The sequence below is a fragment of the Engystomops pustulosus genome, chromosome 9, assembly GCF_040894005.1.
Source record: "Engystomops pustulosus chromosome 9, aEngPut4.maternal, whole genome shotgun sequence".
In the NCBI taxonomy this organism is placed as follows: Eukaryota; Metazoa; Chordata; class Amphibia; order Anura; family Leptodactylidae; genus Engystomops; species Engystomops pustulosus.
The window spans coordinates 6404767-6431568 of record NC_092419.1 but is presented as its reverse complement, the minus strand read 5'-3'; the positions used below and the strand labels follow the sequence as shown (position 1 = coordinate 6431568).

Sequence of the window (26802 nt, the reverse complement as noted above, 5' to 3'; positions counted from 1 at the left end):
TGTGGGAGACAGCTAAAGAACGGCACAAATTGTACGTTATGTTTATACATTTCATCAAGTTTACGTATCAGCAGGATTCATTATTGCCATTATTATTACATATAGTAACAACTCGCTCTGCATATAACGTATTATACACCTGAAATATGGTTGAATGTACACGATTACATACCATTTTTGGCATCTTAGCTTTTGGACCCTTCACTTCCACAGTCCCGGAGCTTTGAGAAATGGTAACATCACTGGACGGCACAGTCCTTTTCAGGCAGTAAGAGACTTTACATTGCTCTGCATACTGGATGATCCTTAAGGCGTCTTCGTATTTAATGTTTTCAAAGTAAAATCTGGCACTGATGATCTGGTCCCCTGTGAAAACAAGACGTGCTAAATCAGGGCTGGAATTAGGGGCGGCAAAATGGGAATTTGCCCAGGGTCCCCTATTCAAAAGGGGCCCGTGCATGTGGACTTCTGTGGGCAGAGGATGTGTTGCTCCTTTAATACCCCTTAGTTGAATGCACGGGTGAAGATGCTTATCATCCATCTCCTGTCTGTATATCTATTATCTATCCATCTAGTTATCTATTTACAATAATTTATCTATATCCTATCTATATATCTGTATATCTAACCATTTATCTATCTAGCTTTTTGCCTGTCTGTTTATCAATATATATATATATTTACCTATCTATCTCTATCTATTATCTGTCAATCAATCTATACATCTCTATCATCTTTCATATTTATCTTCTATCATGCATCTCCCTATCATCTGTCTCTCTCCTATAAAGTTCTCCTCCATCCCCATATTACAGACACTTACCTACTACTGCCCGTAACTACAAAGTGTTATTATTGTGCAGGACTAGAGGAGCCTCTTACTGACTGTGACTGATCATAAAATAGTTTTATTTTTACTTTTAGTTTTGCCCAGGGCCCCACTTTGGCTAAAACCGACCCTGTGCCAAATATCAGAAGGTACAATGTTATCTGCTATTATATCGGCTCGAGATCTGGAAGATCTTTATTCCCTGAAACTTTTCCTAAAACAATTTTTTGAAAAGAACACTTATACAGACCACATTTTGGACCAACCCTTCTAGAAGACAATTTTTTTGGGGAAATTTTAAGTGGTCGTCTCAATGGTACTTTAAAGTCTACTTTAACATAGTTCTTGTCCAAGGATGAAACAAATAATTATCCCCCATCTTATTTTGTGCTTCCATGAGTCCTGCTCCGATTGTTTGCTCTCGTTTTGCACAGTTTTACCTCCCAACAGAAATGTGTCCAACCTCCAAGGTGCGCAGGCTGTAGACTATTTACCTTGGAGCACAGATAAGTTTTTGGCAGCGGGGGAGTCCTTGATGATCTCTGAAATGAAGAGTCCATCTCTACCTCCACCGGAGATGTTGATGCCAGACATCCCAACCTGGGGCTCAGTTTCCACGATCACTTCCACCATCTGGGAGGCTCTTAGTTTCTCCTAGAGAAATAGAATGAGACTTTTCAAAAGGTCGAAAATTACTACAAAATTCCCAAAGTAAATGTCTAGCAGGGGATTGAGAAGTCCCATAGAAGCCAATGGGGTGCAGCTCCAACCGGTGACACCAGTGACTTCTAAGGGACTTTCAGATCCCAAACCAGGAAGTCCCACTGGTACGGAGCCGGTCCAAGGACTCGCCATTCTCTTGTTCTGTGGATCGGGAAGCATCTCAGCAGTTGGACTCCACCGTAATCATACATTTATCTCCTATCCTGTGGATAGTTTTACGTGGCCTCACAGTTAATAGAAAAGCGACCACTGAGGAAGAATTAACTGTAAAGTAAAAATAAGATGACATTGCACCTCTGTGATTTTCACGCTGGTCTCCATCTTGGGCTCCTCCTGTTCTGCAGAGTTTTTTTGCCCTTTTAATAACAAAACTTTCTTCAACTCCGCGTGTAGTTTCTCTTTCTGTGCCTGAAAACAAGAGGATCTTGTCAAAAACAATAACCACAACCACCATCATCATCAACATCACTATGGGTCCTATTAAGCAAAAGCCTCAAGTTGAGATCTTCTAATCTGAACCCCCTGGACCACCGTGGACGATGATACTAGCCGACACCTGGACCCGGAAACTAGGTGGCACCCGGTCTTCACCAGAGCCGCCACAAAGCAGGATGATCCTACTGCGGCGTGGTACCACCAGGTCGTTCCATAGGTGCAACTAGCCCGTGGTGGCAGCCAAGGCGAGGTACAGGAACGTTAGTAGGCAGAAGTTCACGGCAGAGGTGCAGAATCAAGGTCAAGGAGAGGAACAACCAACGTAAGGGAAGCTTTCTCTATGGCCAAAAGCTCAAAGATCCATCGGGGTAGATGGGAGCCGCCAGTTTAAATAGCGAACCTGGAAGTAACCAAAATCAGCGGTGCCCTGGCCCTAAAGAGTGGGGAAGTGCCGACTGGACCGGGAGGAAGCAGGAGCGTGGAGAGGTAAGTGAGGGCCCTAGGTCGCGCCGCCACGGAGAGGGGCACAGGTGTGTCTGTGATCCAAGACGTGGATCGCAGGGACACTTACCACAGTCACGGTGTCTGGATCTATGAGTAAGTGTCCCTGAGGACTTCCAGTCTAATTTGGAGAAATAAGTATGGGAACGGTAGGCACTGATCTAACTACCCAACCCCTCACACCAGCACACGCCACACCATGACCTTTCCCCTTCCTATATTACCCTTATTAATGCTAAAGGTAAGTGGTCACTGAAATCCAGGACCTACAGACACAGAATATGGTGCGGGCTAAGTGTCAAGAACAAATGTGACATCTATAAGGATCCATTGAAAAATTAAAGGGCATCAACCATCAGATTCCCTGATGGTAGATGATAAGTACTTACCTCCCCGTCCCTTCCTTTTTGCTGTTAACTTCTTTCAGTATATCTTAGAATGGCCGCATTTAGTAGAAAAATAGTTTTTTCAAGTATTCAAATGAGCCTGAGGTGCTCTGCAGGGCACCACTGGGCTCCACCCCAAAGTAATTTATTCACGCCCATGGACCAACTGGCACCGCCTACATCTCTCTCTGCAATTCTACCGCATTTCCGCCGGGCGGCGCAGTGATGGCGCATTATTAGTAAGTGTCCCGTGATTTTGATGGTAGATTTTCTCATTTTTCTCTCTGTATCTCTGGGGTCCACCACCAGGTCAGCGCTGGGGGCCTACCAGAGTCTCCTCCGGCTCTCTGGTGGTCCAGCCCAATGCTGTACCTATGGGACCTGCTGGCTGTTTCCATTTAATATTTCCGTGATCTCTCACAGGGATAAACTGATCCGACACTGGAATATTTCCAGGGCAGGAAACAACTGAGAATCCCATTATACAGAGATGAATCTGGTCCCTCGTCCGATTCTCGGCGGCTCTGGTGGGAGAGCGCAGGATGTCGGAGGAGGAGGAGATGACCCTGACGCTCTCTTACTTCTCAGCCCAACATCCTTTTCCCTTTCTTTTAATGAATGAGAGGAAATTCTCACCGCTCGATCTGCGTCTTTGATTTCCTCCGGGGACAGGTGGGGGCGGCCGGAGTGGGGAGACCTCGGCTTCTCCTTTACCGGCTGCAGAGAAAGTCACCAATTAGTTTAGACGGATTTATATCACTGAATCCAGAACAATATCATCACAGGTAGTAACACTTACAGGGGGCGCAGGTGCCTGGGGGACATGACTCTCCAATCGCTCTTCCTCTGCTCCTAGGAAAATAATAAGAATATTCAGCACATGTATCCAGTGTATCGAGTGTATTCAGTGCATCCAGTGTATCCAATGTATTCAGTGTATCGAGTGTATTCAGTGCATCCAGTGTATCCAATGTATTCAGTGTATCGAGTGTATCCAGTGTACCCAGTGCATCCAGTGTATCCAGTGCATCCAGTGTACCCAGTGTATCCAGTGTATACAGTGTATAAAATCATCTTGGGAATTTACTGCATTCAGAAACTCAACGCTCAAAGTTGTATTAAAATTGTTACTAAAATTGTAGCTATTCCAGCTTACAGAACAGTTAAGAAAGGCAAAGATATGTTTATTTTCATGGGTGACAACCATGGCAAAACTAAAGTTTGTTGTGTCCCATAAGCCACAGGCTGCTGTACAACACTTCTGGCAATTTAATAATCGTAAATCTTTCAACCATACTGTGTGCACTGAAATGTATGACACAAGAGGCCAGATCTGCCCCCATTCTCACCTCCCCATAGGAAATCATTGACTTTTTATTGTCAGAAGTGCTAGTACCGTAGGTCAGTATAGAGTCACGTTACTGAGGCTATGGAGAAATATGCAGCTTACAAGGGTTGCAGTCTTCTCTTTATAGGCCTATTGCAGACAAACATGTTTTTTTCCAGCAAAATTGTATGCATGTATGAATTACCAGACTGAAACTGCAGAGCGGAACTTATATCAGTTCAGTAAATCTAGGTAAATCCCACACACACATGGATTCTCACTACATACTGAAAATGTATCACTGGATGCTACTGACCTCTCACTGTGTACAGCTGGTATACATAGAATATTATAAAGGTCTCCATCAGTGACAAGCGGACCCAAAACACAATGGGCCACAATTATAAATCAGTCTGCGCCATTCATGTGGTTACTGGATGCACACGTATTTATGCAGTGTTCGCGCCTGTATTGTGCCACGGCTGCATGTATTCGCACCGGCCACTACATTTATTTCGGAGGGCGTTAAACTGGGAGCACCAGAAAAAAGACTGGTGCACCCAGATCATGCAATGGGGGCGCCCACAGGGTGCGCCAGATTCATTAGGACCGTGCTCTAGTCTTCATGGATCTGGAGCACTCTGCACCATAACAAGGCAAACTGCACTTACTATTAGTACACGTGGCCAATGTTCGGGTCTGTGCCAAATACTGTGGGTTCAGGTCCCTGAACCCGAACTTCAGCCAGAACTTCAGGTTCAGCGTTTGGGTGGCTCAGATCATTTAAAGTGTAACACCTGTGATCGCAGCTGTAAGTGGGTGTCCGGACCTGGACCGACCATAAACAGATCTCATCATACCCGGTCTATGTATTAGGGTGCGGTCACACGTCGCAGTTAAAACTGCATCGCAATTAGTTTTGGGTTGGTTTTAGGTGCTACGACTTATTTTAACAAGCGAAAGATGTGTACTGATGTGTACTATGTGCAGAGTGTACTATGTGCAGGGTGTACTATGTGCGGTGTGTACTATGTGCAGTGTCCTGTGTACTATGTGCAGTGTGTGTACTATGTGCAGTGTGTGTACTATGTGCAGTGTGTACTATGTACAGTGTCCTGTGTACTATGTGCAATGTGTACTATGAGCAGTGTGTACTATGTGCAGGGAGTGTACTATGTGCAGTGTGTACTATGTGCAGTGTGTACTATGTGCAGTGTGTACTATGTGCTGGGGGTGTACTATGTGCGGTGTGTACTATGTGCAGTGTCCTGTGTACTATGTGCAATGTGTACTATGAGCAGTGTGTACTATGTGCAGTGTGTACTATGTGCAGTGTGTGTACTATGTGTAGTGTCCTGTGTAGTGTGTACTATGTGCAGTGTCCTGTGTACTATGTGCGGTGTGTACTATGTGCAGTGTCCTGTGTACTATGTGCAATGTGTACTATGAGCAGTGTGTACTATGTGCAGGGAGTGTACTATGTGCGGTGTTTACTATGTACAGTGTCCTGTGTACTATGTGCAGGGTGTACTATGTGCAGTGTATACTATGTACAGTGTCCTGTGTACTATGTGCAATGTGTACTATGAGCAGTGTGTACTATGTGCAGGGGGTGTGTACTATACTATGTGCAGGGGGTGTACTATGTGCAGGGTGTGTGTACTATGTGCGGTGTGTACTATGTGCAGTGCCCTGTGTACTATGTGCAGGGGGTGTACTATGTGCAGTGTGTACTATGTGCAGAGTGTACTATGTGCAGTGTCCTGTGTACTATGTGCAGTGTCCTGTGTACTATGTGCAGTGTGTACTATGTGCAGTGTGTGCTATGTGCAGTGTGTGCTATGTGCAGTGTGTACTATGTGCAGGGTGTGTACTATGTGCAGGGTGTGTACTATGTGCAGGGTGTACTATGTGCAGTGTGTACTATGTGCAGTGTGTACTATGTGCAGTTACCTGTGTACTATGTGCAGGGAGTGTACTATGTGCAGGGTGTGTACTATGTGCTGGGTGTGTGCTATGTGCAGTGTGTGCTATGTGCAGGGTGTGTACTATGTGCAGGGTGTGTACTATGTGCAGGGTGTACTATGTGCAGTGTGTACTATGTGCAGGGAGTGTACTATGTGCGGTGTGTACTATGTGCAGTGTCCTGTGTACTATGTGCAGTGTGTACTATGTGCAGGGAGTGTACTATGTGCGGTGTGTACTATGTGCAGTGTCCTGTGTACTATGTGCAGTGTGTACTATGTGCAGGGGGTGTACTATGTGCAGTGTGTACTATGTGCAGAGTGTACTATGTGCAGTGTGTACTATGTGCAGGGGGTGTACTATGTGCAGTGTGTACTATGTGCAGTGTGTACTATGTGTAGTGTCCTGTGTACTATGTGCAGGGTCCTGTGTACTATGTGCAGGGAGTGTACTATGTGCGGTGTGTACTATGTGCAGCGTCCTGTGTACTATGTGCAGGGTCCTGTGTACTATGTGCAGTCTGTACTATGTGCAGGGGGTGTACTATGTGCAGTGTGTACTATGTGCAGTGTGTACTATGTGTAGTGTCCTGTGTACTATGTGCAGGGTCCTGTGTACTATGTGCAGGGAGTGTACTATGTGCGGTGTGTACTATGTGCAGCGTCCTGTGTACTATGTGCAGGGTCCTGTGTACTATGTGCAGTGTGTACTATGTGCAGAGGGTGTACTATGTGCAGTGTGTACTATGTGCAGTGTGTACTATGTGTAGTGTCCTGTGTACTATGTGCAGGGTCCTGTGTACTATGTGCAGTGTCCTGTGTAGTGTGTGTACTATGTGTAGTGTCCTGTGTACTATGTGCAGGGGGTGTGTACTATGTGCAGTGTACTATGTGCAGTGTGTGTACTATGTGTAGTGTCCTGTGTACTATGTGCATTGTCCTGTGTAGTGTGTACTATGTGCAGTGCCCTGTGTACTATGTGCAGTGTGTACTATGTGCAGTGTGTGTACTATGTGTAGTGTCCTGTGTAGTGTGTACTATGTGCAGTGTCCTGTGTACTATGTGTAGTGTGTACTATGTGCAGTGTCCTGTGTACTATGTGCAGTGTGTACTATGTCCAGTGTGTGTACTATGTGTAGTGTCCTGTGTACTATGTGCAGTGTCCTGTGTAGTGTGTAGGGGGCGCCAGATTCAGGATTTCTGGTGCACATTCATCATGAATCTGGCGCCCTTTGCACGGCTCCGGCAGTGGGCACCACTTTATTTTGGTGCACCTCTAACATGTGTACTATGTGCAGTGTGTACTATGTGCAGGGAGTGTACTATGTGCGGTGTGTACTATGTGCAGTGTCCTGTGTACTATGTGCAGTGTGTACTATGTGCAGGGGGTGTACTATGTGCAGTGTGTACTATGTGCAGAGTGTACTATGTGCAGTGTGTACTATGTGCATGGGGTGTACTATGTGCAGTGTGTACTATGTGCAGTGTGTACTATGTGTAGTGTCCTGTGTACTATGTGCAGGGTCCTGTGTACTATGTGCAGGGAGTGTACTATGTGCGGTGTGTACTATGTGCAGCGTCCTGTGTACTATGTGCAGGGTCCTGTGTAGTGTGTGTACTATGTGTAGTGTCCTGTGTACTATGTGCAGGGGGTGTGTACTATGTGCAGTGTCCTGTGTACTATGTGCAGTGTGTGTACTATGTGTAGTGTCCTGTGTACTATGTGCAGTGTCCTGTGTAGTGTATACTATGTGCAGTGCCCTGTGTACTATGTGCAGTGTGTACTATGTGCAGTGTGTGTACTATGTGTAGTGTCCTGTGTAGTGTGTACTATGTGCAGTGTCCTGTGTACTATGTGCAGTGTGTACTATGTGTAGTGTGTGTACTATGTGTAGTGTCCTGTGTACTATGTGCAGTTACCTGTGTAGTGTGTAGGGGGCGCCAGATTCAGGATTTCTGGTGCACATTCATCATGAATCTGGCGCCCTTTGCACGGCTCCGGCAGTGGGCACCACTTTATTTTGGTGCACCTCTAACATGGGGCGTGTGATGCATTTCTGTTGGACTGTGCATGATAAATCTGGTGCACAGTCTGACTGAGGCTCGTGTGCGGCACATGTGTGCTGCGGACACTTCCTAAATACCTGCGCAGCAGTTTGCACCTAAAAGAACCTGCAACGTCCGACAAAAAACGGGAAAGCAAAAACCTAAAGCAGATGAGTGCTTCATGTTACATTCAGAAAATAATAAGGAAAACTTATTTGTTTGGGGTTCACATACTTATGGTTTGTGATATCAGTACACGTGCAGCTCCCCCTAGTGGCGGCTCCAGTTACTATACTACAGACAATAGTTTAGATTATTGCTGAGCCCTAATACAGAATCTTACAGGTCCAGAGACTGTAACATCAGCAGCACAGTGTAAGGTCCATTGGATAGGGAGGGGGCCATTGGCTTGTTGGGGTTAATGGGGGCCGTATTGGAAATACATAAGTCGGGTCTTGGATTTCATAATAAATCCATCTGTATGGTCAGGATCAGCCGCGTTCTCCGGGCAGGGGAGACACGATCTGCGCTATTTTAAGTAACAGAAGATGGATGTTTGAGGGCACATGGGTGCGAGGGACGGACACCTGCCACCCTCACTCTGGGGGCGACCCGGGGCACCATCCATAATAGTCATTGTACGCAGCACAGGGAGGTTCAGGAAACAGAAAACTCTGATCCATACACATATTTCACATAGAGCAGGAGGGGCAGTATGCTGTAATCTCCAGAGGATAAGGGATAACAAGCTGACGGTGGGGGTCTGACTGCAGGGACCCCCCTGATCGGGAGAATAGGGATCACTAATGGATAAAGTGTCAAGATGCATTCTAGTTCTATACTACGGGAGCATCAGAAAGTGACCGCTATCTCTGTCACTGATCTTCACTGCCTACGTGAGTCTGGAGATACTAGAGCGCTGTGCTCTGAAATTTCCAACACTCCTATAGCATCACGTGGAGCAGCAGAACACATGCTCAACACATAGCCAGAATGAGACCCCCATTCTTGTGATTGTTTGGGGTCCCAGCAGTGAGACCCTCACCAAACAGATTGTTATCCCCTACACTTACAGATAAACATTTAGATAGTTTGGATAAAGTGAGTCTGACAACAATTTGGACCCCATAATTAGTGACAGCTCGAGATCTACCAACAAAATCCATCATGATAAACCACTGACTGTGTCTGTGGTGTCTTCTTATATTTGTTATCCTTCCTTCTAAAATCAACTTTTAAAATTATGCTAATAAGTGTTACCAGAGCACCTCCATGCTGCATTTTCACAGGCTGTTACACTGTCTCGCCCTCCCTGAGCACTTCCTCTTCCTTCTCCCTCATAGCACCGCAGGAGGTTTCAGCAAACAGTGGGAGGGAACTACGGTCCAGTGTAACAGCCTGTGAAGCTACAGCACAACCCAAGGATTAGCATAATTTTAAAAGTTGATTTTAGAAGGGAGAAGGCAATACCTAACAAATATAAGAAGTGCCTGGATCTATGAGTAAGTGTCCCTGGTTTATCAGGATGGATTTTCATGGTAGATTTCCTTCAAATATCCCTTAGTAACAAAGGTCCATAAGTAGCTGCTTACTGACGGTTTCCACATAGGATTTGCTGTGTAGCTGAAGTGGGTCTACAGCAAAGGCGTCCGTCGCAAGTCGGAACAATTGGAATTTCAGGAATTTTTGTTGGAATGACACAGACATAGAAGCGTCTTACTGTCCATACATATATATCCAATACTACTGATAAAGTATGTGCCCCCCGTGACATCAGTTATTACGTCCGCATGTGTTGATAAATTCCCTGTGAGCGCGATGCCCGTGTTGACTCACAGAGACGCACTGGTGCCCATTCCAGGCTCCCACGCCGGGCGCAAGCGCTGCCCACGCCGACGGATTCTCCTAAAGGTCAGCGCTTCATAGGCGAAATTCTCTGCCCCTCTGGGGACAATAGGGAGCCCGTACTCAGACTCCCTCAAAAGGCATTACACACATACCAAAGAAAAAGGGTTTCACATAGCAGAACAATGGCCCCCTTAACACCGGGCGCGACGCCATGCTACTTAACCCCTCCAGTGCTGGGGACGTTCTCACTGCCGGCTTATAGATAACGGAGGTCAAACTAAAAACTTTGCCCATATTCCGAGGGCCGATGGTATTTAGAGGCATCTACAGGGGGCGCCGCCGCTATACGATGCTCCTATGGGATCGGGGTAATATATCACATATCACGTGGTACAAGCTGAGAGCGGGGTTAATAATTTGGGAAGACGCCGTACCCTGTGCCTGGTGCCAGGACTCTACAATCCTGCTCGATGGAAGATGTGTGAGGGTCTATTTTTGGAAGGGAGTGGATTCCCCTGCTGGACCTGGTACCGTCTGTAAGTGGTCACCACAGCGGCTGATTCATTGCTGTGTAGTTTATTAGGGGGTAGAGATGGCCGTTTATGCTTGGAGAGCTGTATACTATGGCGTGTATATGTGACCACTCTTGTGGGTAAGGTAGATGACAGTCTCTCTCTGTAGCGCTCTCACATAGAGTGCTAGCTCTACGGTCTACTCTTCCATGCCACGGCCCCAGTGGCATCTGTAACTTACTTCCAGTTTGGAATAACATGTAGTCCCCTAAGGCTTCAATCGGATGCTATATATTTGGGCCATGTGCTGTCTGAGTGTACAGGGGGCTGCTGTAGGTCCCATAATAGTACTCGAGGCAGTGCACATGGCTGAAGGGTGGGTGCACCACATTAGTCCACACTTAGAGACCACGTGAGACCATCATCTCTAAAGGCCTCCAGACCCATCTCATCTTTTGTGGTACAACTAAAAATTGTTGTCTGCCTTTAGCCACCACTAGGGGGAGCTTATGACATGTTCAATATACTCCTTTATTAATGAGTCTCAGATAACTGTCAAATCCTAATCAGTATCTAAAGGGGATAATCATTTACTGTTTTCAACATTTTCACTTAGTTCTGTTATATCAGAACTTAAAGTGATTATCCAGGAACATAAAAAATTCCCCAGATGCTCCCAGTGTTCCCCTTTTTATCTTCCTAATGAACTTGACTGATCCGGATTCAAACTTTGATGATGTTTGTGATTATACTTTAGCTACAGGTAGTCTGAGACACACCCCCTGTCTCATCATTGGCTCAGGCTGCTGCTCTCTTCCTCCCCCTGCATCTTCTGATTGGCTGCTGTTGGAGATCTGTTCTCTACAGTAAGGGCTTAAAATGTAGATTACTAATCCGGCAGATTAACAGGTAATTTCTGCACAAATACTGGAAACAGCCGTAGTAGACGTAAACCTTCTCCAACATATAATATACAGTGGGGGACATTAATCATAGTCTGTTAGACTGTTTTGAGCGTTTTTTAGCGCAAAAATCTGGCGCATCTCGTTAATTTGGCACATTTATGCACCATTTTCTGGCGCACGGCAAAGTCGGCACTTAGTGGTTTTGAGTCCCTGCGCCTTATCTGACATAGTGAGAGCCTCCTATACAGATGTTTGCACGGGATCTATCACTAATTTGCGCCTAAAAAGGCGCAAAAATGCACCTCCTCTGAGCAGCTGCACTTCCAAAAAAAAATCTCTTTTTATTACTAAAAACATAAATTTTAGGTTCCAAAATGAAGAATTCCCTCTATGCAACATGGAAAATCCTTTGGAGCAGTTTTAAAATGTAAAATTTCTCCAGAAACGACTTCATCACTTTCTATGGGATCATCTCTGTGGGGCAGATTTACTTACCCGGTCCATTCGTGATCCAGCGGCGCGTTCTCTGCGGTGGATTCGGGTCCGGCCGGGATTTATTAAGGCAGTTCCTCCGCTGCTGCGCTGAAAAGCATCGGAACGCACTGGAGCCGGGCTGAGTGAAGGTAAGTGCAAGCTCCGCGACAGATTTTTTTTTTTAAAATGCAGTGGTTTTTCCAAATCCGTCGGGTTTTCGTTCGGCCACGCCCCCCGATTTCTGTCGCGTGCATGCCGGCGCCGATGCGCCAAAATCCGATCGCATGCGCCAAAATCCCGGGCAATTCGGGGGAAATCGGCGCAAATCGGAAATATTCGGGTAACACGTCGGGAAAACGTGAATCGGGCCCTTAGTAAGTGACCCCCTGTGAGTGATTATTGTCTTATTGTACAGATCTGAGAATATTATCAGTCTCCATTTCCTGTAAATTATGTTAAAACAGGAAAAGTCTCATTTCAGCAAGAATTTTTTTTTTTCCCATCTCTGTCACTTTTAGTCCCTGCAGTTACATCACAATGATACTTTGTGTGCAGAGATGAAGCCCCGAATGTTCTGTCACATGTTCTCAGTCTCCTTTCATTATTACTCACAAATGAGATCTAACAATTAGAGACAAATATGGCGCTAATTTAGGCGCAAATGAATGGGACATGCGACAAATCCAAAGTGCATTTACTAAGGCAGAACCAGATCCATCATAGATCAGGAGCCAAAAAGAAGAACAAACCAGCCGCAAACATAGGCGAACCTGAGACCCCACTATGATTAATGTCCCCCATTATTTACAATCTACAAGTCAGATCCTTCATAAGGATCTGTATAGAGGGAGTATAGAAGGAATGTATAGGATATCAGATGAAATATCTATGACATATGGACATATCCATCTCCTCACAGCTCTGGCCATGGTCCATTTGTGGACTGTATCCGAGATATATAATGGGGCACATTTACTTACCCGGTCCTGTCGTGATCCTGCGGCACGTTGTCCGACGAGGATTCGGGTCCGACGCGATTTCCTGCATCCATCGCTTCTGTGCCGAGGTCCGCCGGAGTTCACCTTCTTCTTCCCGATGTATGTGAGTGCTGATCTTGCGACACAATCCCATTTTTAAATTCCGTGGTTTGTCCGAAACCGACGGGTTGTCCGACGCCCCCCCCCCCCTCTCGATTTATGTTGCATGCAAGCTGGCGCTGATGCAACATAATCCGATCGCGTGTGCCAAAATCTCAGGACAATTCAGCACAAAACGGAAATTGTCTGGAAATCCTAAGTAAATGAGCCCCCATGTATCCTGCTGTCACACACATCACATCTTCCACGCCGCCTCCAAGCGCAAAACATGGAACCAGCTACAACTGCAAAAAAGGGCAAAAATGTTGAGGTCTTGGGGGACTTTACCACATCTGGGGTTATAGGAGATGTAGGTGCTCCTTCAGTTCCCAGTGATGGTCCACAGGGGTGGATGAAGACCACCATGAGCCCTGGGCTGTATGAATATAATTGCCCCTACAAGTCTGGGATCACTTCCTATATCTGGTGCTAGAATCAGTTTTTCGGGAATGGAGGACGTGTCCCTTCTGCTGCTTTCACTCCGTGGTTTCTCATGTACATGTGTAATAGGTGTACAAGGATCTCATGGGTGGAGGTCCTTGGTGCACGGCTTTGGTGGCCATTGGTGTCCCTAGATGGATTGGGCCCCGGGCTACCACCCAAACCACCTACAGTATAATCCATTACTGATGGTACAGGACCCACAGGATCATTAAAGTTAAGATCCTGATGTAGAAGGAACGTTATTGCGTCCCCCCCTCTTACCCATGGAGAATGGTATCGGGGGTTTCTACCATTCTGGTTTTCTCATTTCTATACAACGTTGTCTATCGAAGATTTCAACTTAACCCGAGGAAGAAATATTTGAAGAATCTTTGTATATTTTTAACACTTCATCACGAGGAAGGAAAAGCTCTTTCCTGTCATCCGTGGTCTCCACCGGTCTACAGACATAAGGGCGTCATCACTGGCCTCTCCCAAGAACGCATCGTGCCTCAACATCCGGGGGCGCTGGCCACCGGCCCCCATGTTCTATTTACGTCTCAGATAATCTACTCACATCCTTCCGGCATCGTCATCCCGTGACATCCGCAGGAGCGCAGTGACATAGTCATCATCCAAGAACGCAACGAATGGGCAAGTCACAATGAGAAGCTCTGCCTGGTATGTCCACGGAAATGTCCACGGAAATGACTTCACCAATAAGGACATTGCTATCGTTTCTGCACTGTTGGGTGTAATTTAAGGTTTAGCGCCTCCTTAGGTCTCAGTTATTTAGGTTATTCGGTTTTGCACTACGTATATGTTGTGTATTCTGTGTGTCACTTGAGCCATAGGATAGGACATCGATGTATGGCACCCAGTCCCTGCACCAATCAGGTATCACCCCCCCCCAACCAATCAAACATTGATGCTATTCCTGCACATAATGACTATGCAAATGAGCAGTATAAAGTCATGGAGGCGGGGTGCCAAACACTGAAGACCACACCCTTCGCACACAAGATTCCCGTGATTACAGCCATACCCCTCTCAGTTCTGCTCATTAAGGGGGTCATTAATTATTTCCCCCTTCTCTGCCCTTATTTTGCACCTGTTGTGAGTCTATTTTTTGCACCTAATTTGTCTTTCTTGTTTTGTCTCTTTGTCAAATCCAGTTTTTTTTTCCGCACAAATCCCACCGTTGCCTTTCCTAAGCACCGTCAGGACTGGCGTGTTACTGCGCAATTATTGGCACACATATAGGCGCAATAGTATACTAAATCTGGCGCAAACATCTGTAAAGAGGCAATGTAATGACAAATAGGGCGCTAAAAAAATACGGTGAGGCATAACATTCCAAAAAAGTGCAAAATAGGTGCAAAAAAACAGCCATTACGCAGCAAAAAGGTGCAAAAACACCAACGGAAGGAAAAGATAAATGACCCCCTAAGTCTTGCTCATGCACTGTGTATACTGCTGACATCTTAGGTGCGTGGCGCATGCGCGAGAGCCACCATGGTGCGTGCCAGTTTAGGACAGCATGCTGTGACTCAGACGCATGCGACGTGCACCTGTGAAGCCTAAAACCGTACAACCCAGTATAATCCAGTATAAATGGCGCATGCGCAAGACTTCCCTAGCAAAACTACTCTTGTTGTTGTTGGTACACACTATATACATAATGCACAGGTAATATGCTATATATCTCTATATCACACCCCAAATGTGATAACAGTGTAAAGAATAACTCTATACACAGTAACATTCCAACAATAGACCCGATAGTCGTGTTTTCTGCCCAAAATAACTCTCCTGGCCCTGGGAACACAGCGGCTTCTGTTATAGGACAAGGTCGGGTGCAGCAGAATGTGCTGATACAGCGCAGAATACAAGGACAGAGCTGTGACAATGGGACATAAATATAATGGGGATGGACAATGTGGTGACAACGCGATCAAATCCACGGATTCCCCGCAGCCGGATAAGAGGACGACGTCGCTGCTGGGGAACATTGTACAACAAGCTCTGGACCTGGACCTACAAACTGATGGACCCAATATTCTACTTATACGTCTTATCACCACATCTTTGGGCTGTAGGTCGGATTTGCTCATTGCTGAGGGTCTCACTACGGCTGATGGGATATCTCTAGGCTTTGCTCTCATAAGTGACCCCTAAGGATTCTCAGGGTGGGATTAATGTGATGCGTGTGATGTGACTGAGCTCCATTACTAGCAGATCTATAAGCAGGACCATAGATATAGGAGGAGGTCACACACATCAATACAACATCTCTTACTATGGTAGGACTGAATCCCAACATAGCTACAAAATGATGCTACTGTGAATACAGAATAATTAGCAGCCCGGAGCACTGGACATCGTGTCCCGAGGGTCCGGGCTGCTTTTTATAACTCACGGGTTGTCAATAGTAAAGATTTATATTATAAAGAACATAAGGAGGAACATTTATCATGAATATGATGTAACTGCCACCCCCTTCCCATAACGCTCCGGCCTCCCGATAAATCCAGCAGGGGGATGCAATGGGCTCCATCGGTGGGGCAGTTCTACCCCAGGTCTAGCCGGGCGTAGAATTGCTTCATAGTCTTGTAAAGAGGGAAGTGATAACTCAGTCGTTGGGCATGCACCCACTTGGTGAGAGTAAATAGACACAATTCCTACCTGTGCACCATGGAATTGCACCTATTTCGGGGCTTGTACAACAGATTTCAGGCGACAAGCAACGACATGGGGGAGGGGGGTATCTATTAAACACGAAACGTGAATAATTAGCAGCCCGGGGCACTGGACATCACATCCCGATGCTACGGGCTACTTTTTATAACTCATGGGTTGTCAATTTTAAAGAAGACCGGAGCTGGGATTTAGGAGGAGAGGACTATAGGCAAAGGCAAATTAGACGCAAATCGGGTTTAATCCTACACGGCGAATTAGAGGGCACAGTATGAAAAAGGCACAAAAAATTGGGCAAATGCCCCGATGCCTCCTAAAATTCAATAAATTACAAGCAAAAAACCTGTCACAGACTAGATAAGTCCGCCAATCTATCTATCTATCTATCTATCTATCTATCTATCTCCTATCTATCTATCTATCTCTCTATCTATCTCCTATCTATCTATCTCCTATCTATCTATCTATCTATCTCCTATCTATCTATCTATCTCCTATCTATCTCCTATCTATCTATCTATCTATCTATCTATCTCATATCTATCTCCTATCTATCTATCTATCTATCTATCTCCTATCTATCTATCTATCTATCTATCTCATATCTATCTCCTATATATCTATATATCTTCTATCTATCTATCTATCTATCTATCTATGTATCTCATATCTATCTCCTATCTATCTATCTATCTCATATCTATCTCCTATATATCTTCTATCTATCTATCTCCTATCTATCTATCTATCTATCTCCTATCTATCTATCTCCTATCTATCTATCTATCTATCTATCTCCTATCTATCTATCTATCTCCTATCTATCTATCTCCTATCTATCTCCTATCTATCTATCTCCTATCTATCTATCTATCCATCTATCTAATCTTTATCTATGTATCATTCTGCAGTGACATGTTATATATACGTGTACACCCTTGTGTGTATATCTATACATTATATGGAAACAAATTTATGACTTTTAGGCTAAGATTATTATTGGCATTGTGGGCTCCATCACCACATGGTGATAAACTGATGGACACCATTATGAGGGGTCGGTTGGGCACCATTGATGGATCCAAAACTGCGACAAATGTCCGTAAACATTTCCTGATACGAAAAGTAGACCGCAACCACAGAAGAGTCCAAGCAACTGCACATAACACTGAATATACATCATCCATATAGCGACTCCAAAGATTCATCTCTCAGTCTTCCTCCAGGCGTACTGCGCTACAGAACATGCTGGTGCTATCTAAGCTGTCGGCATGGCAGGACGTACTCACCGGTGTGTGATGGCGGTGCCCTCCGTCAGATCCCCCCAGCCTGCTCCCTCCTGGAAGGTCCACTCAGTGTGTGAGCTGTCACTGGGACTCTGACACTCAATGCCAGGGGGAGAGGCTAGAGAGAAGGGGGAGAGGGCTGATGCTTCCCAAAAAAGTCTCTGTCCACCCCCTGATTGGCTGCAGGATGTTGACATCACTGAAACACTTCCAAGTTTTGGCATGGAGTAGACAATCTTAGCAGACGCCTCAGCTCCCTGTCAGACGCGTCTCCCCATGGATCCTTAGTAGTGAGCGTCGCCTCCTCGGTGTCTTACTACTTGCTTGAGGTCCCTTAAATTTATTAAGGAATTATAAGAATTGTTAGGAAATGATAAGAAGTTTCTTAATGCAGTGAAATTCCTAGAAGATCAGAAGTTGAAACAATTTATTGCTGAGTTGAAACAATGTTACAAGAACGAGGGGGACTTGTGCCCATGTCATAAAGGAGAGGAATATCTCATAAGGGCAACTTCATCATACACTGGCGCCAGCAGGGGGGGGCAATACAGGGGTGACAGCCATAGCAGCCTCTATGGGGCCCACAGTGTCAGGGGGGACGGCATCTGGGGTATTGGGTGCGTATATACTGAGTGTGGTGTGTATATGATGCATGGATGTATATGGTACTGTATATATGTGTATATATGCTGTGTGTACATAAATGTGTTTGATTGTAACTCACCTGTGAGAGTAAACAAATAATAATTTTTTAAGGTAGAAAGGGGTCCCGGGCCCTGCCTCTCTTACTTACATCCCTGTGTGACAGCGTATGATGGTGCCCCGGCAAATTAGGAAGATTCACAATTCCAGAGACAGACAGAAGGTGTAGATAAGCTGTGACATCATCTATAGTCAGTAGTGATGTAATGATGGGTCAGTGTTATCTATATAGAGGTCATTGTACAGGAGGAGGAGATAAGCTGTGACATCATCTATTGTCAGTAGTGATGTAATGATGGGTCACTGTTATCTATATAGAGGACATTGTACAGGGAGGAGGAGGAGATAAGCTGTGACATCATCTATTGTCAGTAGTGATGTAATGATGTGTCATTGTTATCTATATAGAGGTCATTGTACATAGAGGGGGAGGAGATAAGCTGTGACATCATCTATTGTCAGTAGTGATGTAATAATGGGTCAGTGTTATCTATATAGAGGTCATTGTACAGGAGGGGGAGGGGATAAGCTGTGACATCATCTATTGTCAGTAGTGATGTAATGATGGGTCAGTGTTATCTATATAGAGGTCATTGTACAGGGAGGGGGAGGAGATAAGCTGTGACATCATCTATTGTCAGTAGTGATGTAATGATGGGTCAGTGTTATCTATATAGAGGTCATTGTACAGGGAGGGGGAGGAGATAAGCTGTGACATCATCTATTGTCAGTAGTGATGTAATGATGGGTCAGTGTTATCTATATAGAAGTCATTGTACAGGGAGGAGGAGGAGATAAGCTGTGACATCATCTATAGTCAGTAGTGATGTAATGATGGGTCAGTGTTATCTATATAGAAGTCATTGTACAGGGAGGAGGAGGAGATAAGCTGTGACATCATCTATTGTCAGTAGTGATGTAATGATGGGTCAGTGTTATCTATATAGAGGTCATTGTACAGGGAGGGGGAGGAGATAAGCTGTGACATCATCTATTGTCAGTAGTGATGTAATGATGGGTCAGTGTTATCTATATAGAGGTCATTGTACAGGGAGGGGGAGGAGATAAGCTGTGACATCATCTATTGTCAGTAGTGATGTAATGATGTGTCAGTGTTATCTATATAGAGGTCATTGTACAGGGAGGGGGAGGAGATAAGCTGTGACATCATCTATTGTCAGTAGTGATGTAATGATGGGTCAGTGTTATCTATATAGAGGTCATTGTACAGGGAGGGGGAGGAGATAAGCTGTGACATCATCTATTGTCAGTAGTGATGTAATGATGGGTCACTGTTATCTATATAGAGGTCATTGTACAGGAGGGGGAGGAGATAAGCTGTGACATCATCTATTGTCAGTAGTGATGTAATGATGGGTCAGTGTTATCTATATAGAGGTCATTGTACAAGAGGGGGAGGAGATAAGCTGTGACATCATCTATTGTCAGTAGTGATGTAATGATGGGTCAGTGTTATCTATATAGAGGTCATTGTACAGGGAGGGGGAGGAGACAAGCTGTGACATCATCTATTGTCAGTAGTGATGTAATGATGGGTCAGTGTTATCTATACAGAGGACATTGTACAGGGAGGGGGAAGAGATAAGCAGTGACATCATCTATTGTCAGTAGTGATGTAATGATGGGTCAGTGTTATCTATATAGAGGTCATTATACAGGGAGGGGGAGGAGATAAGCTGTGACATCATCTATTGTCAGTAGTGATGTAATGATGGGTCAGTGTTATCTATATAGAGGTCATTATACAGGGAGGGGGAGGAGATAAGCTGTGACATCATCTATTGTCAGTAGTGATGTAATGATGGGTCAGTATTATCTATATAGAGGTCATTGTACAGGGGGGAGGAGATAAGCTGTGACATCATCTATTGTCAGTAGTGATGTAATGATGGGTCAGTGTTATCTATATAGAGGTCATTATACAGGGAGGGGGAGGAGATAAGCTGTGACATCATCTATTGTCAGTAGTGATGTAATGATGGGTCAGTGTTATCTATATAGAGGTCATTGTACAGGGAGGGGGAGGAGATAAGCTGTGACATCATCTATTGTCAGTAGTGATGTAATGATGGGTCAGTGTTATCTATATAGAGGTCATTGTACAGGGAGGGGGAGGAGATAAGCTGTGACATCATCTATTGTCAGTAGTGATGTAATGATGGGTCAGTGTTATCTATATAGAGGACATTGTACAGGGAGGGGGGAGGAGATAAGCTGTGACATCATCTATTGTCAGTAGTGATGTAATGATGGGTCAGTGTTATCTATATAGAGGTCATTATACAGGGAGGGGGAGGAGATAAGCTGTGACATCATCTATTGTCAGTAGTGATGTAATGATGGGTCAGTGTTATCTATAAAGAGGTCATTGTACAGGGAGGAGATAAGCTGTGACATCATCTATTGTCAGAAGTGATGTAATGATAGGTCAGTGTTATCTATATAGAGGTCATTGTACAGGGAGGAGGAGGAGATAAGCTGTGACATCATCTATTGTCAGTAGTGATGTAATGATGGGTCAGTGTTATCTATATAGAGGTCATTATACAGGGAGGGGGAGGAGATAAGCTGTGACATCATCTATTGTCAGTAGTGATGTAATGATGGGTCAGTGTTATCTATAAAGAGGTCATTGTACAGGGAGGAGATAAGCTGTGACATCATCTATTGTCAGAAGTGATGTAATGATAGGTCAGTGTTATCTATATAGAGGTCATTGTACAGGGAGGAGGAGGAGATAAGCTGTGACATCATCTATTGTCAGTAGTGATGTAATGATGGGTCAGTATTATCTATATAGAGGTCATTGTACAGGGGGGAGGAGATAAGCTGTGACATCATCTATTGTCAGTAGTGATGTAATGATGGGTCAGTGTTATCTATATAGAGGTCATTGTACAGGGAGGGGGAGGAGATAAGCTGTGACATCATCTATTGTCAGTAGTGATGTAATGATGGGTCACTGTTATCTATATAGAGGTCATTGTACAGGAGGGGGAGGAGATAAGCTGTGACATCATCTATTGTCAGTAGTGATGTAATGATGGGTCAGTGTTATCTATATAGAGGTCATTGTACAGGGAGGGGGAGGAGATAAGCTGTGACATCATCTGATGGGTCAGTGTTATCTATATAGAGGTCATTGTACAGGAGGAGATAAGCTGTGACATCATCTATTGTCAGTAGTGATGTAATGATGGGTCAGTGTTATCTATACAGAGGTCATTGTACAGGGAGGGGGGAGGAGATAAGCTGTGACATCATCTATTGTCAGTAGTGATGTAATGATGGGTCAGTGTTATCTATATAGAGGTTATTGTACAGGAGGGGGAGGGGATAAGCTGTGACATCATCTATTGTCAGTAGTGATGTAATGATGGGTCAGTGTTATCTATATAGAGGTTATTGTACAGGAGGGGGAGGGGATAAGCTGTGACATCATCTATTGTCAGTAGTGATGTAATGATGGGTCAGTGTTATCTATATAGAGGTTATTGTACAGGAGGGGGAGGGGATAAGCTGTGACATCATCTATTGTCAGTAGTGATGTAATGATGGGTCAGTGTTATCTATATAGGGGTCATTGTACAGGAGGGGGAGGAGATAAGCTGTGACATCATCTATTGTCAGTAGTGATGTAATGATGGGTCAGTGTTATCTATATAGAAGTCATTGTACATGGAGGGAAGGAGATAAGCTGTGACATCATCTATTGTCAGTAGTGATGTAATGATGGGTCAGTGTTATCTATATAGAGGTCATTGTACAGGGAGGGGGAGGAGATAAACTGTGACATCATCTGTTGTCAGTAGTGATGTAATGATGGGTCAGTGTTATCTATATAGAGGACATTGTACAGGGAGGGGGAGGGGATAAGCTGTGACATCATCTATTGTCAGTAGTGATGTAATGATGGGTCAGTGTTATCTATATAGAGGTCATTGTACAGGGAGGGGGAGGGGATAAGCTGTGACATCATCTATTGTCAGTAGTGATGTAATGATGGGTCAGTGTTATCTATATAGAGGTCATTGTACAGGGAGGGGAGGAGATAAGCTGTGACATCATCTATTGTCAGTAGTGATGTAATGATGGGTCAGTGTTATCTATATAGAGGTCATTGTACAGGGAGGGGGAGGAGATAAGCTGTGACATCATCTATTGTCAGTAGAGATGTAATGATGGGTCAGTGTTATCTATATAGAGGTTATTGTACAGGAGGGGGAGGGAATAAGCTGTGACATCATCTATTGTCAGTAGTGATGTAATGATGGGTCAGTGTTATCTATATAGAGGTTATTGTACAGGAGGGGGAGGGGATAAGATGTGACATCATCTATTGCCAGTAGTGATGTAATGACGGGTCAGTGTTATCTATATAGAGGACATTGTACGGGGAGGGGGAGGAGATAAGCTGTGACATCATCTATTGTCAGTAGTGATGTAATGATGGGTCAGTGTTATCTATATAGAGGTCATTGTACAGGGAGGGGGAGGAGATAAGCTGTGACATCATCTATTGTCAGTAGTGATGTAATGATGGGTCAGTGTTATCTATATAGAGGTCATTGTACAGGGAGAGGGAGGAGATAAGCTGTGACATCATCTATTGTCAGTAGTGATGTAATGATGGGTCAGTGTTATCTATATAGAGGTCATTGTACAGGGAGGGGGAGGGGATAAGCTGTGACATCATCTATTGTCAGTAGTGATGTAATGATGGGTCAGTGTTATCTATATAGAGGTCATTGTACAGGGAGGGGGAGGAGATAAGCTGTGACATCATTTATTGTCAGTAGTGATGTAATGATGGGTCAGTGTTATCTATATAGAGGTCATTGTACAGGGAGGAGGAGATATGCTGTGACATCATCTATTGTCAGTAGTGATGTAATGATGGGTCAGTGTTATCTATATAGAGGTCATTGTACAGGGAGGGGGAGGGGATAAGCTATGACATCATCTATTGTCAGTAGTGATGTAATGATGGGTCAGTGTTATCTATATAAAGGGGGAGGAGATAATCTAAAGGGGTTGTTCCCATTCAGTGAATTATTGATATGGTTTGTGTAATACTTGTTTCCAGTGATGTCACACAGGTGCATACACCCGGATGCTGTGAAATGTTGTCATAAATTCTATAACTAAAGGAAAAGGGGTCGATGGGGTAAACTTTATCCTCTGAACTTCTTTCCAAAATCAGAAACTATATATGAGCAGAGCCCTGTGATGATGTACATACAGGACAGTGTGCGGACTGTCCTGGCAGTAGGACCTGGTGTCACTGGGTGACTATGTGATGACTGCAGGAAGCTGTGGAGCGTGTGTGCGCTGGGGGCCCCCAACCGGGTCACTATACAAACTATGTGCTCTATCAAAGGGACGCAGCCCCTTCCTGCTGCCTTATCTACTCAGGGAACCAAGACTGATTTCCCTCCAGGATGTATACGCTCTGTAAATATATATATATATGTGTATGTGGTTCCCAGCGCCACAATGGAGAAGGGAGTGAACTACTGTCCATGCACGTAACTCAACTCCAGCAACGTCCACAGAAAAGAATCGTATCAAACACTTCTATAATTCAGGAGCTGCCGAACCAAACCCCTATATCCCATCATACTTCCCGACCATCTCTGGTTTAGCAGGACTCTTCCGTCCCTGGAGAAAAAAGTTATATCCTAAGGTTCAACCAGGCACAGACTCCCGTAGAATTGAGTGAAATGGTGGAGAAGGCAGCCGCTGTCTCCCCGCTCCACCATTGAGCCTCTGCTGTGCGTGGCAGAGGGTGGCAGTCGCACTGTGATGATGTCATCACACCTGCCGGCTTCAGGACACACCATTGGCTGCGGGGGAACAAGGAAGATCTGCTGCGGGGGAACAAGGAAGATCTGACTCCTTCCAAGGCAAAAAGGAAAGATGTTGGGTGGTGGTGGTGGTGGTGGTGGGGGGGGGATTTAAGAGAAAAGGGAACAATATAAAGATGGGGGCATAATATCGGGAGGCCACAGAAATAAGGGCATTATAAGAGGCTGAGAGGGGTGGGGGGCTGCTGAAAAGGGGCGTTTTAAATGGTGATCACCATAAAAGGGGGTAGTATAAGAATGGGGGCGACAGCTACTGAAAGAGGGTAATATAAATGGGGGCTAAAGGCACGGGGGCAATAAAGGTAAGTAGCTCCAGGGCTTAGAGGCCATAATGGATGATGGGTGACATTAGGGGGCATTATACATGGGGTGGGTGTAGGGGAGGTTACTTACATGTGGGTCATTCTAAGTGGGCGCTAAATGTATGGGACCCGCTATTAGTTGACCGGTCACATTAGGGGGCAAAAGTAGTCGGTGTCAGAAGAAGGGTGCATTATATATGTGTCGGGTCTGCCAAAAAGGGGGGGTATTTTAGGTGAAGGGGGGCTACTTAGATGCGGGTCATTCTAAGTGGGTGCTAAATGTATAGGACCTGCTATTGACCGGTCACATTAGGAGGCGTACAGGGACGTCACTGGTGGGGACCATTACATAGGGTGGGGGCTCACTATTGGTAAGAGGGTCATAAAAGACAGACTTGTAAGCTGAATGATCCCCTCTTCCAGCATCCCATCCCATAAAAGTCTGACATGTGAATACCCCTATGAAGCCTCCTTGATTTAGAAACGGAGAAGGTATGTATATAGTATATATATATATATATAGTTATATAAATGCGGACTCAACTGCTGCCATAGCTGCCATAGACTTATAATCAGCGGAGAGGCAGCCACTTACAATACCATATAATAACTCACAGTCATGTAGGGTCCCCTGTCACCCTCCTACCTCCCATGTGTCTTCAGTCTTTACTTTCCTAATATTATCGTCTTCTTCTTGTGGGTGATAATATGTAAGTTTGGAGAATGAAGGAAGCCTGAAGTCCATGGACACAGGAGCCGCGGAGGAGGCACGTGTCAGACGCTGGTCGCCTCCATGTCCCATTGTTATCCGTTCAGGTGGGGCAGAAGATGAGGTTGCGGCTGCAGCGACACTTTTGTCCTCGGTGACAGTTTTGGTCGTCAACTGACAAATCAACTGGCAAACATGAAAGTCAGGTGATGGCCGACCTGTAGTATATGAGGTCAGTCATAGTGAGGACGGGGTCCTGGTGCTCAAGTTATTCATGACTTGGCAGATCTTAACCGAAAAAAAAAAATTTTCTCTTCAAAAGTTGATGAAAGTTTTGTCTTTGAAAAAAAACATTTGTTTCTGTGCACCGTTACGGTAAATGGAAGTCGCAGAGCGGGATCCTTGGTCAGAGCCCCCTCGTAAGTCCACAAACTGCGAAAAGCTCATTGACCTGCATTATACATGGACACCATGATACCACCGCACCAGATCACTGGTCCCATCTAGGGGATCACTGGTCCCATCTAGGGGATCACTGGTCCCATCTAGGGGATCACTGGTCCCATCTAGGGGATCACTGGTCCCATCTAGGGGATCACTGGTCCCATCTAGGGGATCACTGGTCCCATCTAGGGGATCACTGGTCCCATCTAGGGGATCACTGGTCCCATCTAGGGCAGTGATGGCGAACCTTTTAGTGGCCGAATGCCCAAACTGTAACCCAAAACCCCCCTTATTTATTGTGAGGTGCCAACCAAAAATTAAAGCAGTAACTTGTTGCTCCCTGTTCTTCAACAACGTTCGATCATATTGGCCTCCTGAGGACAAGATGAAAAATGTGCATTATTTTAGCTTCTTTCCAGTGTCCCTCCATACACAGAGCATTGTGGAGCCAGCAGAAGGTCTTCCAAAGATACTTCGGCCCTGTCTACTCATTCTCCCTCTTCCTACATACCCAAGTAGCGAAGTCAGTATCACTTTAATATATGACTGAAAAGCAGCATCTTTTAAGTTACTTGCAACTGGAGGAAGATTCTTTGAGTTCTAAAAGGAAAGAAAATATTCTCAGCTCACCCTTAGCCACGAGTCGCAGACGCCGGTGCACGGATTGATCTGAGCCGAGTCAGGAGTAGATGCAGCAGAAAGGAAACAATTGGATCCAGCAACCAGGCAGGCATGAGTTCAGGCAATGGTATAATAAAACTTCACGTTTATTTCATCTTCTAAAAAGTTAAAAGAGGTACCAAAAGGGAAAAAACTGACGCGTTTCGAGCTAAAACATGCTCTTAATCATAGTCTAGATTTCAAAATGACAAAAGGAAAGTTATAAGAAAACGGAAGTGGGAGGTTTACACATCATTAATTACATCCGATCATGATTGGTGGAAAACAAGAAAGATACATACAGAATATAGGTTACATATACGTAATGAAAGATAATTAATACAGGTACATTAGGTCATTTTTAAGATTTAAACCAAAGGGGCTTCTGGTTTTCATAGTAAGAATCCAGTAAGCCTCTCTGTTTCGGAGGGCTTTGACCCAATCACCGCCTCTTTTGGGGCGGAAAACTCTCTCCACAGGTGTGACAATTAATGATGAGGTGTCTCCATTATGAATATCTTTACAATGTCTAGAAACAGATGATATATTGCGTGTGTGAAAGGTGTTTTGAACAGATGTAGGAGATATGCGTGCTCCGGATATGT

At 44.9% G+C, this 26802-nt stretch overlaps 1 protein-coding gene across 3 annotated transcripts in view; it reads right to left on the bottom strand.

Annotated features, from left to right (window-relative positions):
* PRX (periaxin) overlaps positions 1–26802 on the bottom strand; it is a 46948-nt gene that overhangs the window by 8919 nt on the left and 11227 nt on the right. The window contains exons 1-6 of one of the 3 annotated variants that reach the window (XM_072124620.1): positions 25031–25269; positions 3674–3726; positions 3511–3591; positions 1847–1960; positions 1324–1483; positions 173–366 (exon numbers count right to left, since the gene is read on the bottom strand). In XM_072124620.1, the coding sequence (XP_071980721.1) occupies positions 173–366; positions 1324–1483; positions 1847–1960; positions 3511–3591; positions 3674–3726; positions 25031–25037 (609 nt within the window). In that variant the 5' untranslated portion in view covers positions 25038–25269. Of the gene's footprint in view, positions 1–172; positions 367–1323; positions 1484–1846; positions 1961–3510; positions 3592–3673; positions 3727–17495; positions 17627–25030; positions 25270–26802 lie in introns of those variants that run through there. The other 2 variants (XM_072124621.1, XM_072124619.1) reach the window with 2 other exon arrangements.